A 14567-nucleotide genomic window follows, 5' to 3' on the forward strand; every position below is an offset into this window, starting at 1 on the left:
ATGACTTTGTTTTGTTCTCTAAAAGTAATTATCTTCCAATATTGTCACACTGCCTTCTCAACAATGCCAACCCCGGCCTCTACCCTCACCGCCTCCAAACACCCAAACCACTAAATAAAATATTAAAAGGGTGGGGCCCAGAATCTGGGCTGGGTTTGGGAGCTTTTCTTTTCACTTCCACAGTAGGTAGTCTCAGGAGATGTCAGTTCTCTCCCTCTTTGGTGAGCTGTTTCCTCTCTGAGGAATGCCATCTCTGCTTCTCTCCCTGTGGATCAGCTCTCCATCCTCCAAGTGAATCCTGATTCCCTTCAGGCACTGAATCCCTGGTGTTCCCACAGCGGCTCTAGGATAGGCTTGTCTCAAAGGCCGGAATCGCCAGGGGAAAGGGCACCTGACTAGGAATAAGGCTCTCGGGACTCTGAGAACTGGAGTGTCCCACAGTCAGATTATGAGCCTCGCTTGCCACATGCATTATTTGCACATGGTCTTTCACAGTAGAGTTTAGTAAGGAGGGAGGTGCTACAGGGCCTGGGCAGGGCACCACCGCACCGTTACATCCTCCACGTAAAATGACCTTCTGGTTTTCTCTCGAGAGATGTTACCCTCCCAAGACCTTCCCATTTTACCCTACTGGATCTTTTTCCATGATCTCTAGTTTACCCACAGAATCTATCCACCTGTCCTAGCACTTGATATACGATCTTATTTCAGATGCTGCATCTTATTTCATCAGCTAGATTGGTTGAGCAATCTGAGATCTTATGGGTCCCAAGGCTTCACAGACTGCTTGTCAAACAAGAAATCTTGATAAACTCCTCACGATTGCTGGCCATGGGCAGGCATGACCTTGAATGGGTTTTCGCATTTCTATTTTGGGAGCCTATTTCACCTGACTCTTAGATAACTTTGTACATTTATGGATATGACTTTACTTATAATACTAGAATTTCATAGAAGGAAGGTCAAGGAGTCCAACTTTTTCATTTTAAAGGTAATTGTATTTAGACTTTGGGAAAGGAAGTAACTGGCTGAAGGCAGACCTTGCTTAAGCCAGTGATTTCCAAGCTGTGTTCTGAAAAAAACCAAAGTTCTATGGGAATGAGGGAGGGTGAGGGGTGAGGGAGGGAGCCAGGGAACAGGGAGAGAACACACACTGAAGCTCTGGGACCTTCCCCAGCTTCAAAAAGTATAGTCCTGCTATTGTCCATTCTTTTTAAAATTTCATTTAGAGGAAGTTTTCCAAGTGATTTTTTTTTTTTAAGTTTCAAAAACCACTGTTTGAGTATAATCCACTTAATGTGCAGACAAAGAAATTGGCCAGATTCTGGCTGAATTACAGTGAGTTCCAGCAGTGAACAAAACGCTGTCTGCCCTCATAAAGCTGACATTGTCTTGGTGAAATCAAGCCATAAATAACCAAACACATAGAAAAACATCAGCATGCGTGCTCCAAGGAGAAAATAAAGCAGAGGAAGGGTGTGGTGAATGATTAAAGGGTGAAGTTTCAGGTGTGCAGGTCAGGGGAGGCCTCTCTCAGGCAGAAGGAAGGGAGGAGGAGCCACATGAGCTCAGAGAGAAGAATGTTCCAGGCTGAGAGACCTATGGCACAAATGCAGTTGAATTCAGCTGTCCTTCTGGACAGAAAATGGTCTTTAAAGGGACCTCGCAAAGCATACGAGGGCCGGCAGAGCAGTAGGGGCCCTGCCCCACATCCACGGGCACAGCAGGACCCAGCAAGACCCTCCCATGGAGAAGGAGTCCACTACAGGTGTTTGGTCTGCCTCCCACATGCGGGCCAGTGCTGCCTCAGGCAGCTCCTGCTACCCCAGTAACCAAAGGCCTCCTGGGGCACTTGGAGCCAAGGGTGGCTTGAAGTTATTGTCACTGGCAGGTGGCTCAGGTGTATTCTCCGCCCTGGGCCCGGTGGGGTCTCAGGGGCATGTGCTGGGAGGACAAGACTACTTTGCAAGAATCTTGACTCTGGTAACTCCTTTCTTTTATTTATTTATTTATTTACTATTTTGTTTATTTATTCATGAGACACGCAGAGAGAGGCAGAGACACAGGCAGAGGGAGAAGCAGGCTCCACGCAGGGAGCCCGATGTGGGACTCGATCCCTGGACCCGGGATCACAACCTGAGCCAAAGGCAGACAGACGCTCAACCGCTGAGCCACCTGGACTGCCTTTTTTTTTTTTTAAGATTTTATTTTATTTTTTTTTAAAGATTTTATTTATTTATTCATGAGACACACAGAGAGAGAGAGAGAGAGAGGCAGAGACACAGGCAGAGGGAGAAGCGTCTCCCAAATCCTTCAACCCAGGAACGAGAGCCTCCATCTCCCCTGTGCGTGCGTGCGTGCGTGCGTGCGTCTGTGTCCCTGCGTGCCTACGCGCCGGCACGCATGCGCATATGTGTGTGCGCGTCCCTGCGAAACCCTGGGTGGGTCCTGGCTGCCGGGCGCGCTCTCCGAGGCAGGGTGTCTTCATCAGCCGTCATCCCGTTACCCATCTGCCCGGAATGGCGACGTTTCCTGTAAAAAGTCACTCTGCTCCGATTCCTGCCTTGATGTCATGCTATTAACAGCTATTTATCAGGCCCTGAGAGCGTGCCCGGCCCTGTGCTCAACGCCTCGCACGAGTCAGTTGCTCTAATTCTCTCGCAACCCCACGAGGCAGACACTGTTTAGACCCATTTTAGAAAGGAGGAGACAGGTATTTAGAGCGGTTAGATAACCTGCCCGGGTTTATACGGCAGAGCCAAGAGTGAGCTCTCTCTCTTGCCTCTGCCTTCTCCGTCCTCAAATCACGAGTTCAGATGCTGCTTTGCAAGCAACGGGACAGCTTTCCTGCCAAACTCTGCCCAAGCAATTATTTGCACATTGCCTAAGAAGGTGAGATCACATGACATAATCAATGCAAAAAATGACTTTTTAAACATGCTATAGAAGTGACATCACTGCATGGTGATGGTTGTAACTCACTACGGTGCTGACATCAGTACCTTTTAAATCACTCAAAGCAATTTGTGTTTCGCATGTTTAACATTTCCAGCCAAGTGGATAAAGGTCAATTTCCCCCCAAACAATCCTCTCGACTCTTAAGTTGAAGAGAAGTGAATGGCAAATCTGGTCAAACTCTGAATGTGCTGGTTACACAGTAGAAACATCTAACAACTCGGAAAACAACTCAGTGATGTCCTGCAATCCGTTTCCCCCAACATCCGCAGGCGTGAGCTGAGCCCCTGCCGAGTGGCAGGCTCTGTGTGTCTGACAGCCCTGTCATCTGTGGTGGGGTATTTTTTTTTTAATTTCACTTATGATAAACTTTTAATTCTGGAATATTGCTAGAATTACAGAAAGGTTGCTGAGATCATACAGAGAGTTTGATATGCTCTTCACCCATTTCCCCTCCCTAATGGTAGCATCTTCATAACTATGGTACACTTGTCAGCAGTAAGACATTAACGTTGGTACATTACTATTAATGATAGATTTCACCAGTTTTTCTACTAATGTCCTTTTTTTTCTGTCCTAGGATCTAATCTGGGATCCCTCACTGCATTTTATGGATCCATTTCTTCTTCTTTTTTTTAATCACTCTGATTTGGTGATTTTTTTTTTAAGGTTGTATTTATTTATTCATAGAGACACACAGAGAGAGAGAGGCAGAGACACAGGCAGAGGGAGAAGCAGGCTCCATGCACCGGGAGCCCGATGTGGGATTCAATCCCGGGTCTCCAGGATCGTGCCCTGGGCCAAAGGCAGGTGCCAAACCACTGTGCCACCCAGGGATCCCCATTTCTATTTTTTAAAAAGATTTTTTGATCTATTCATTCGTGAGAGACACAGAGAGAGAAGAGAGGCAGAGACACAGGCAGAGGGAGAAGCAGGCTCCATGCAGGGAGCCCGATGTGGGACCCAATCCCGGAAGTCCAGGATCACACCCTGGGCCAGAAGGCAGATGCTAAACAGCTGAGCCACCCAGGGATCCCCTATGGATCCATTTCTAAACCAACTCAACTCAGTATTAAGATAGCATTGTCTTTCTTGCTTCACTTTGGGATTAAATTCAGCAAAGATAGCAAGCTCCATTTCCAATTCTATAGGGAAAACAGGCAAACAAAGGATAAACAAACCTCCAGACCAGCTTGACTCCCATTTGAGTCAAGAGTTGACCATTGCTCCAACTCTGACCTTGTGAAACCACCACATTAGGAAGAATCTCCTCCTCAGCTCCAGCTCAGGGCTTTGTGCACATTGATCGATGTGGGGGCAGCAGCCAGGACCAGGCTTGACAGAGAAAACTGCTCTGTGGTTTACTTTCTCACAACCCCCAGTCTGGCTGAGTCACTGAAGTTTCTACCTTCCTTATCAGCAGTTGGAAAGATCCTTAACAGCCCAGTAGAAAAGATATTCTCTCTCTCTCTCTTTTCATTTTTATTTATTTATTAGAGGTGGGAGAGAGCATGAGTGGGAGAAGGGCAGAGGCAGAGGGTGAAGCAGACTCTCCACGGAGCAGGGAGCCTGATGTGGTGCTCAGTCCCAGGACCCTGAGATCATGACCTGAGCCGAAGGCAGATGCTTAACTGACTGAGCCACCCAGGTGCCCCTAGAAAAGACATTCTTTGATCTCCTTTTTCAGCTCATTCTTTCACTCATTTTGTTAAACATTTATTATTAATTTATTAAATCGGGCAGCCCGGGGTGGCTTGGCGGTTTGGTGCTGCCTTCGGCCCCGGGTGTGATCCTGGAGACCCAGGATCAGGTCCCGCGTCGGGCTCCCTGCACGGAGCCTGCTTCTCCCTCTGCCTCTCTCTCCAATCTGTGTTTCTCATGAATAAATAAATAAAATATTTTAAAAAATAAAAAATTATTAAATTAATAAACATATATTAAGTTCCTACAGTGTGCCAGGTACTAAATTAAGTGCTGGGGGCATAATGTGGAACAAAACAGAAATAGTCTCTGCTTGTGAAACATTAAATAGTTTATTTATTCTTGAATACTGACCAAGTGATCAACTCTGAGCTAGGCAATGATGGGAGAGAAGGGTATTCTTTTTTTTTTTTTTTTTTTATTCATGAGAGAGAGACAGACAGACAGACAGAGACACAGGCAGAGGGAGAAGCAGGCTCCATGCAGGGAGCCCTATGCAGAACTCGATCCCAGGACCCTGGGATGACACCCTGGGCCAAAGAGACGCTCAACCGCTGAGCTACCCAGGCATCCCAAGAGAAGGGTATTCTTAATATAGGCCCTGCCCTGTCTTCAAAGGATGCAGCTAGCCAGAGAGACAGGACAGGCCACTCAAGACAGACTGAGCTAAATTGTGTGGATGGTAAGGGGAGACAGAGAGTGACTCCTATGGCATGAATGGAGAGAGATGGAGGTAACAGACCGGACCATCCGAAGTCTCGGACAACTGGGGTAGTGAATGTCTCCAATCAACAGAAAAAACTTTTGTTATCATGGTGTTTGAAAGAGGGAGACCTAGGTGTTCCTCTGCGGTGGCACCCTAAATTGAGCATATCTGGAATGAGGAGATGTTCAGAGATGGCTTTCTGTCTGTAGAGCAGAGGCTCACATGAAGGTCTCTTGACTACCCACCCCCTCATACACAAAACAAAACAAAACCAGCTTTTAAGACTAAAGGGTGACTAGTTCACAGCTCTCACATTATCCCAGGAGCCCCCTCAGTAGTGCAGGGAGAGTCTGGAGGGTAGGACAGGCCACAGCCTAGAAAGGAGACAATAGTGGTTTCTACCTTGGGGCAGGATCCCAAAGAGACTTCTAGATCCACCAAAGAAAACAGAGAGAAAAGAGCAGGGGCAATGGCCCTCAGAACATTCTGAGGTTCCAGAGAACCTTCTGGATACATTCCCTGACTGCCTGTTTTATCTCAAGGTGATCAGTAGATCCTTCAGTGGAAAGCTGGGGAGAGTGTGCCCAGGTTCTCGGGGAGAGGCACACAGGCAGAGTGAGGCCCCAAGTGCTTGGAAAGAGCTCCAGGGGCACCTTGATAGGAACCTAGGTGAGGAACCAGTGGGAGGCACCGCTGTTTCCACGGCAACCTGAAATTTAAAAAACAGATATGAACTTTAAAAGCCAATTCTGTAGCAAACTCTTAGGGTTAGAAAAAGGTCTGTGTGAAAGATTGTTATTATCCGTAGGACAGTATTGGTTTGGGGTTTTGTTTTTTATAAGTGCTTACTAGGTCAGACTTGTTTTGCCTTTGGCTGAAGCCTATAATGCATTCTGAACAGGGTAGAAAAATGTGAATTTTGTCATACATTCTACTTCCAGCTTTTGTTAACATAGGCTGTGTGACCCAGGGTATATCCACCCTATTCATTTCTCTGTGCATCCAACCACCCAGCCATCCGGCTGTATTTATTGAGCTTAATCTTCATTTGGGCTCAATTTCTTACCTGCAAAATAAGAGAAATAGTCTGGTTTCGCATTTTGACCTAGGCTCCTAGCATCTTAGGAGTTTCAAGGTGGTGCTTTCAGCAGTCACCTTCCTAGGGTGGGGATGGGGCGGCAGGCAGGGTCTGACACCCCACTTGGCTTCAACCTAGAACAGCCCTGTTATAAGCCGTTATATGTATTGGATTTCCACTTGAGATTTCTTTGGAACAAAGGCTCCCTGACTGAAAAATCGCTGCCCCAGAAGATCTCCATGGATCTTCCCCGTGGCAATACTGTCGCTTCAAGGCAAACTGTTTTCCAGTCAATGCCCCTGCAGTGCGGGGTATGGAAATAGAATGGTGAAGGAACCAGGGTCACTACCCCTGGGGGCTCGCTGTCACTGTGAGGATAGACTGAGATTGTAAGCGTGAAAACCCGCTCGGGTGAAATGACTGTTGTTAAGATAATAATTTTTATTATTATAGTGCAGTCGCGCAGTGGAAATATACCCATGGGGAAAGGCAGCGATAATTCAGCCTGCAGTTAGGGACCAGGTAGGAGCAGCAGACTCCCAGGGGCTCCACACAGGGCCTCGGAGAATTGCAGGGCTTTCCTGGGAACGCAGCTCTGCTCGCCGCCGCCTCCCCTGGGGCTCCCCGCGCCCGCTGCTGCCGGGGGCGGCCCGGGGCGATGGGGGGGGGGGTGTTCGCTGTGATTGGCTGAGCAGGAGGTTGTTGCTAGGCTACCAGTCCGCGGGAGACTGGGGCCACGCAGTCCCATCCAACACCGCAGATCTGTCCCCCACTGCCGACCCCAATCGGCTACGCCGTGAAGGAGATTCCCCAGCAGTTTAAAGTGGCAGCTGCCAAGTGCCCATCTTTCTAGGATTTTTTCACTTAGCTTGAGGTCTGGTGGAGGAGGGGAAGAGAAGCTGTTTTATTCTCGGATCGCCTTGAATAAGCTGCTTGCCTTTCCGGCCCTCAGTGCCCTCCTTCGATTCCTGAGGTCCCTTCATTTATTCATTATGCAGGCATGCATTCATGTTTATTAAGTGCCTCCCATGCTCCCGGCACCAGATCAGGCGCTAGAGACAAAAGGATAAACAAGATAGAGACCATCCTTGCTCTCAGGAAGCCCGGATGGGGATGGAGGTGGGTGAAGAGGTGGAAGACATTAGACCTTTAAGCAAATAAATAAGATAATAAAATAAACATTTATCTAATCCCTTTCCTTCCTCTTCAGTGATATTTCTAAGCCCTGTCCCTTTTCTCTGCTAAATCTGTAGGGTTCCCCAAGTTGACAAGGGAGGGAGGGCAGATGCCAACAGTGCCTTTACTGCATTACAGCTGACCTATCACCTTACTGTGCTCTGAAACAGAGGGACACTCTCATCCCCACAGTGCTTGCTCTTTTGCATCCCAAAGGAAGCCTGAGCATACCTCAACAAAGATAGGAGGCAGCGATCATCATGGTCCTCTGCTCAGATGAGAAAGCTAAAAGCCAGAAACATCAAGAAGACTTCTCCACGGTCACAAGAATTACTAGCATAACCTAACTGATAGTGAGCACTTATTATGCACAGAGACTTAAATAAAACAATCTGCCTCATAACATAACAAGTCAGTTAAATTATTATTATTCCTATTTTATAGGTGGAAAAATTGAGACTGGAAGAAGTTATTTGACTTGCCTGTGATAGTATGTGGTGAAGCCTGAGCCTTTCTGAGAAATGGAGCTGGTCCTAGAAAAGAGTAAAAGACTGTCTGAGTGGCTGAGACCTGGCTTCCAGATGCCCTTTAAAATCTCCTAGTCCCCAGATCTTGTTTATTTATTTTCCTATTGAAATTCTTGGCACAAGAGACTCAAAATGTGATGAATTGGCCACAGTTACCAATACAGTTGACCTTGTTGTCGCTCCATCTATCTGGGATGATCCTGCCTTCAAGCTTTTACTGAGTAATGATGTTGAGTAGCTCTTCCCTGTGAGCATCTCCATCGCTTGCTTCTCCTCCCTGCCAGGTTTTCATGTTTCTTTGTTCACATACTGAACAAACATTGGGCACCCACCAAACGTCAGGAGAGGCTTGGTAGACAAAGGTGAGTATCCATCCTTGAGGAGTTCCCAGCTTACAGCAAAGGTTTCTGAAGGGCCTTCCATAGGCAAAGCACAGTGATAGGCCTTAGAGAGGAAAGGACCATAAGGATCTTCCCCCAAAGAATCTTCTTCTTGGCTTGGGAGACAGACCGAACTTAGATAATAAAAGGTGTGAAAAGAGGTGGGAGGAAGCAGAAGTGAATGTAGCAAGTGTGGGTTAGGGGTGGGAGAGCCAACCTTGAGTCTCCTGTGGTGCTGCTTTTAAATCCCATCTTGCCGTGGTCAGTGTGGGAAAGTGTGTCTTAGAGCCCAGCAGCATGCAGCTTGGAAGGAGGCCTTTAAATGGGAGAAGGTGCTGGAAAGTACAGAGATGCATAAAGAAGCAAGCTAAATTTATCCCTTCTCCCAACACCCAGCAATCGCTATGCTTAACACTTGACTTTCTACCAACAGAGACTTGTTTAACCAGAAGATTAGTCGCTTCTACCTCGGCTGGGAAAAGAGAGAGAAAAAAGAGAGAGACACATTTAAGCATCGGCCTTCGGCTTGGGTCATGATATCCAGGTCCTAAGTTTGAGCCCTGCATTGGGCTCTCTGCTTGGCAGGGAGTCTGCTTCTCCCTCTCCCTCTGTGCTGTCTCTCTCTCAAATAAATAAATAAATAAATAAATAAATAAATAAATAAATCTAAGAAAGAAAGAAAGAAAAAAAGGAGAGACAGTAAAAAAGAGACAGAAGAAGGGATGGTCAGAGACTCTAAAGACAGAGACACAGAAAGACCTGAAAAGAAGTAGGAGAGGCAGGGATAGAGGCAGCCTCTGCTACAGAGTACCGGGGAGCAGCAGGAAAGAATTTGACACTGGGCGCCTGAGTGGAAGAAATCAGACAATCTCCTGCTCCCTCCCTCCCTGACTACATGATCCTGGCTGAGCACTGCTAATTTCTAGACAGCACAATTTTCAGATGTGAGTATCCTGGAGATGTCTGTACTATTCCTATTGTCTTGGTCACTGATTTGTCTCTGTCACCCATCACCACTCCTGAATAGCTGAGAATGGACTGTAAATGGGTGATACACAAAAGCCATGATTAAAATAAGCAATACAAGATGAAATATGCATGCCTTTGACCTAGCATTTCCACCTCTAGGAATTTATCCTAAGGACAATAATTAAGGACATAGGTTAAAAAAAAAAAAAAAAAAGGCATGAGATTATTCCCTGCAGCATTGTTTAGAAAAGCAAAGAGCAAACTACATAGCTAACCCCTACCAGGCACCTGCTCAGCAAATAATGGTGTAACCTGACAATAGCTTTCCATGCTGCTTGTAAATTGGATTATAAATAGACACTTATTGATGTGGAAAGATGTTATTTATTAGGTTAAAAAACCCAACCAAGTTACAAAATAATGTATATAGTTTGACTCCATGTAAGTATTCTTATAAGTAAGAATACATATAAAACCTATAGTCTAGGAAGACATAAACTAGATGTAATCTCTGGTTGGAGAGATGCCCAGACACTTTTTTTTTTCTTTTGGCATTTCTGTATCTTAAAAAATTCTTTTTGCCACAAGGAACATGTGTTTCTTGTGCAATTGGAACAAATTTCCTTCCATCAATCCCAGTGAGCATCTCCTGCGGGGAGTCCAGGTGTGTAGGGGCAAGCTGAACCAGTTGTTCCTGGCTCAGAGGCATTGTGGGAAAGGCCAACCAACCCATGCAAGGCCATTCGAGCTGCTCATTAAGAATTCCACAAACAGCATGTCCCCAGCCTGGTTTGACTCCTGTCCTGACTGGTCTGGTGGGCAAGAACTCAGTGACCTAGCCACTGGGTATCCACATGCAGTTGCTTCGTAACTACCGGTGAGTTGGCCACAGCTCTCCCTTGAGGGAAAACGCTGTTGGTACAAGTTGGCACATGGTAAAGCTAACCTTGCTAAAACCCTAGGTCCTTCCCACCTCCCAGGGACACCTTCCCCTGTAACAGGATGACGGCCAGCATGTTCTGTTGCTCTGGTCAGTCTCTACTACACAGATGCAGTTTGATTCTGAATGTTGGGAGGCGGGAGGCCGTCACTATGGCAACCCAGGCTTGCTCAGCCTCTGGGATCAGTCCAACACCCGGGAAAGAAGGTGGGGTCTAGAGTCAGAACAAACATTGTGGGGCTATCTGACCTCACACGAGGCACTTAGCTTTTCTCTGCCTCAGTTTCTACACCCATAAAATGATGCTGAAGCTCTTTATCCTACCCACCTCCAGGATAAACTGTAAAACATGGAAGGAGTAGCGCAGTCCTAGCTTTCATTTGTCTTCAAATTGCTGTGTGTGAGTTTGAGAGAATCACTTAACCTCTCCATGCCTCAGCCACTCTATTTGTAAATAGGAATATAACATCCACTGTGATGACTTCCCAGATATATTGTCAGGCATCTGTAAGAATCCAAAATCCACATGTTGGAAGGAATCTTAGCACTCATGCAGGAATCCCTTTGATAAATCCTCTGGCTGAGGTGCCTGTCCCTCCTTTGCTTGATTACCTCCAGTGGCAGAGAGCTCATGACTGCCAAACTTCCCAAATAACCATTGCTACCATGACACTAATTGTAAGAAAGTTCTTCTGTATAGGATTTCTTACAGTTAAATATTCATTTTAAAACATTGGCAATCCTTTTCTGAGCTATTGCTGCTTCTGATTTTGCCAGAGGGCTTGCACAGGGTAGAAATTAGCAGCAACTGGCAAGGAGCAGGTCCAGGCCCAGCTCTAGAAGCCTGTGGTTTAGTGTAAGGGAAGGAGTGTGGGTTCTGGTGTCACACACCCCAGGTTAAAATCCCACTTTGTTCAATTGCCAGGCAGCTGGTCTTGGGCCAATTATAGTATCTCTCTGAGCTGCAGTCTCCTGATCAGTGAAATGAGGCTAGAAATGCCTACCTCACAGTGTTGCCAGGAGAATCTGGCATGATAACAGTTCTCATCGAAATTACACCCCTAACTTCCGCAGGAAATTCTAGGGATTGGGAGGACAGGTTACACCTTCTCTGTGATCCCCTGAACAACACATCTGCCCGCCAAGCCCCATCTGGCACATGTAGACTCTTATGTGACCTGACTGTGCTCCTCTCAGAAAGAGGGAGAAAGTTCCTCTCCAGGCCCTGGGGACACCTGCAGCCTGGCCTGGCGCAGTTTGTGCTCCATATTTTACGGCCTTCTCTCTCTCAGGCCTGTACCAGGGGTCCTAAAGGGAAGATGCATGCAGTGGTTTCAAGACACAATTCACTTTCCCAATTCACCTGCCTCAGGGCCAGTACCCCCTCCCTGCCCACAGATATTGTGGGCACTAAGCTAAGTGTCACAGGGTGTCACTTGATGAAGGCTTTCAACTGTATCAGTGTGTTTATTTAATTTTTTTCAAAGATTTTATTTATTTGACAGAGCAAGAGAGAGAGCACAAGAAGGGGAGTGGCAGGCAGATGGAGAGGGTGAGGCAGGCTCCCACTGAGCAGGGAGCCGGATGCAGGACTCGATCCCAGAACCCTGGGATCATGACCTGAGCTGAAGACAGACGCTCAACTGACTGAGCCACCCAGGTGCCTCTGTATCAGTGTTTTAATAGGAATCTCATATAGGGCAAAAAGTCTCTAAGACTCCAAAAGAATGTAGTCTGGTGGTAGATTTCCATGCAAGTTGGGGTAGGCATGGGGTCCTTTGCCCTCAATATGAAAGGGGTCAGGATGCCTGCATCGAGTTTGGCCATCGACCAGCTGCAGGCTCCCTGAAGCCAGTGACTTAATTCTTCTGTGCCTTGCTTTCCCCGTGTGTAAAACAACAGGTTGATTCCAGAGACCAACACTGCCTCAGAATTCTAGGGTTTCCCGTGTTGGCTGCAGCCTGATTGCCACTGACCTCTCTTGTCCACAAGCGGCTGACCTGCCCCCTCCTCTCTGCTTCCTCCACAGAAGAGTACCTGAGAGTCCTCAATGTAGGTGTGGCTGAGGTGAAGAAATCCTTCCTGGGGCCCTTGTCGCCATCGTGCAAGATGGTGCAGCTGATGCGGCAGTTTCTGTATAGGGTCCTGCCCGAGGACTCCTACAAGGTCGCCACAGGGAAGCTCCACGTGTCCCTCACTCGGCTCACGGACGGAGAGAGTGTAGTGGTTTCAGAGTATACATCCAAGGAAGAGCTCATCGAGGCAAGGGGCAGGGCCTGGACCAAGGGGTGGGGCCCAGTTTGGGGAAACAGTCCCCCATTCTTGGAAGGAGTGAAATATCACCAAATGGGTTATCACTTAGGAAAGGGCACTCTGGGAGCTTATTATATGCTCATTAATATAAATCTTAGTTATGAATTATTATTGTTGGAAAGTGCTGTGGATATGCCCAGTTTTCTTTTGGGACAAAAAGGTCAAGTGGCATGACCCTCTGTCCCTTATCTCCACTCCCCTCTCCTCTCTGGAATACAAGGCCCTTGCCATGCAGACTCACAGCCCCATGCTGGCATGGCCATGATCTTGGGGGTGAAGAATGAATGGCAGTAGGCATGGACACCTCCTTCACCTACCTCACATCTTCCTGGATTTATTAGCACTCAGCTCTCCAAGACTTCTCTCTCCTGGCCACCTCCTACCAGCTTGCACTCTTGCTCCTGCCAACGAGAGTGAACCATACACAAAGCAGACCTCTGTACCTTTGCACCTGCCGTGCCATCTGCCTGGGATGCCTTTCTCCCCTCCCAGCTCGCTTCACCTGCTTAACAAGACTCTAGTCACTCTGCCTTGGAACTTACCTTCATCATCTGTCTGCCCTGCACTCCCCTGGGCTGGGCACTCCTCCTTAGGGGCTGCAATGCCCATGCTCACCTCCTTCACAGCTCCTGTCACCCTTGTACCCTTGTCACCTACTTGCTTACTCTCCCTCGTTGAGCATTCTCAAGGGTGGGCATCTCACCCTCCTTTGATTCCAGAGCCTGGCCCAGGACACACACACATTAATGGTTGCTGAATTCCATTGGATTCATGAAGATATGGTGCTAGAAGGAACCCTGGAGGTCACTGAGGCTGCCCTGTCTCTTTAAAACCGGGATCTTGGGGATCCCTGGGTGGCTCAGCAGTTTGGTGCCTGCCTTTGGCCCAGGGCGCGATCCTGGAGTCCCGGGATCGAGCCCCATGTCAGGCTCCCGGCATGGAGCCTGCTTCTCCTTCTGCCTGTGTCTCTGCCTCTCTCTCTCTCTCTCTCTCTCTCTCGAATAAATAAATAAATAAATATTAAAAAAGAAAGATAAATAGAAAGAAAGAAAGAAAGAAGAAAGAAAGAAAGAAAGAAAGAAAGAAAGAAAGAAAGAAATAGTAAGATACCTTTAAAAAAAAAAACAACAAAAAAACGGGATCTTGGGACCAGACTACCAAGCACGTTCACAGGGACGCAGCTCTTTGGGGCCAGGCCAGGAATTGAACCTGGGGCTCTGGTCCCCATAACAGTGCCTCTGTCTTGGATTTAAGAAGGGCCAGGCTGCTGAGGAGGCCTCCCCATCCAGCCACCAGAGCCTCAGGCATCTCTGCTGGTTCTCTCCCCACAGGCACTGTACTGCAGCTGCTTTGTCCCTGTGTACTGTGGACTCATCCCCCCAACTTACCGTGGTGTGGTGAGTGCTTCGGCGTGGGAGAGGATGAGCCAGGACCCAGGAGTGCCCTGGGGCCCATAACTGGGAGAGTAGAGGGGTGGTCTCAGAATTCAGTGGGAAGTCCAAGAGTTGGAAAGATTCTTGTGTTTTTCTACTTCTAATTCCCAGTGTGGATGGATTTCTGGGGCTTTGAAGTGAACTTTCCCTCCATACATTGGGCTTCACTCTGGACCCACCAACCCATTACTGAGCCTGGCTAGTCAAGACTCCATAGGCTTGCTGGATTTTCTCACACTTGACAGAGGGTGTAGAATAGGACCCTGTGACATTGGTACCCGGAACTGTGATTGACGAGGACCTTTAAAGTCATCTAGGCTAGTGTACATGAATCACCTGGGGTCAGAGGGAGTCATGTAAACTAAGGCAAATTCTAATTCCCTAGGCCT

General features: G+C 47.6%; 1 protein-coding gene across 1 annotated transcript in view; it reads left to right on the forward strand.

Moving 5' to 3' along the window:
* PNPLA1 (patatin like domain 1, omega-hydroxyceramide transacylase) overlaps positions 1-14567 on the forward strand; it is a 47213-nt gene that overhangs the window by 10535 nt on the left and 22111 nt on the right. Inside the window, exons 2-3 of the mRNA XM_072730959.1 lie at positions 12462-12694; positions 14077-14142. Coding sequence (XP_072587060.1) covers positions 12462-12694; positions 14077-14142 — 299 coding nt within the window. The remainder of the gene's footprint in view (positions 1-12461; positions 12695-14076; positions 14143-14567) is intronic.

This window comes from Vulpes vulpes, chromosome 1 (genome assembly GCF_048418805.1).
Source record: "Vulpes vulpes isolate BD-2025 chromosome 1, VulVul3, whole genome shotgun sequence".
Lineage (NCBI taxonomy): Eukaryota > Metazoa > Chordata > Mammalia > Carnivora > Canidae > Vulpes > Vulpes vulpes.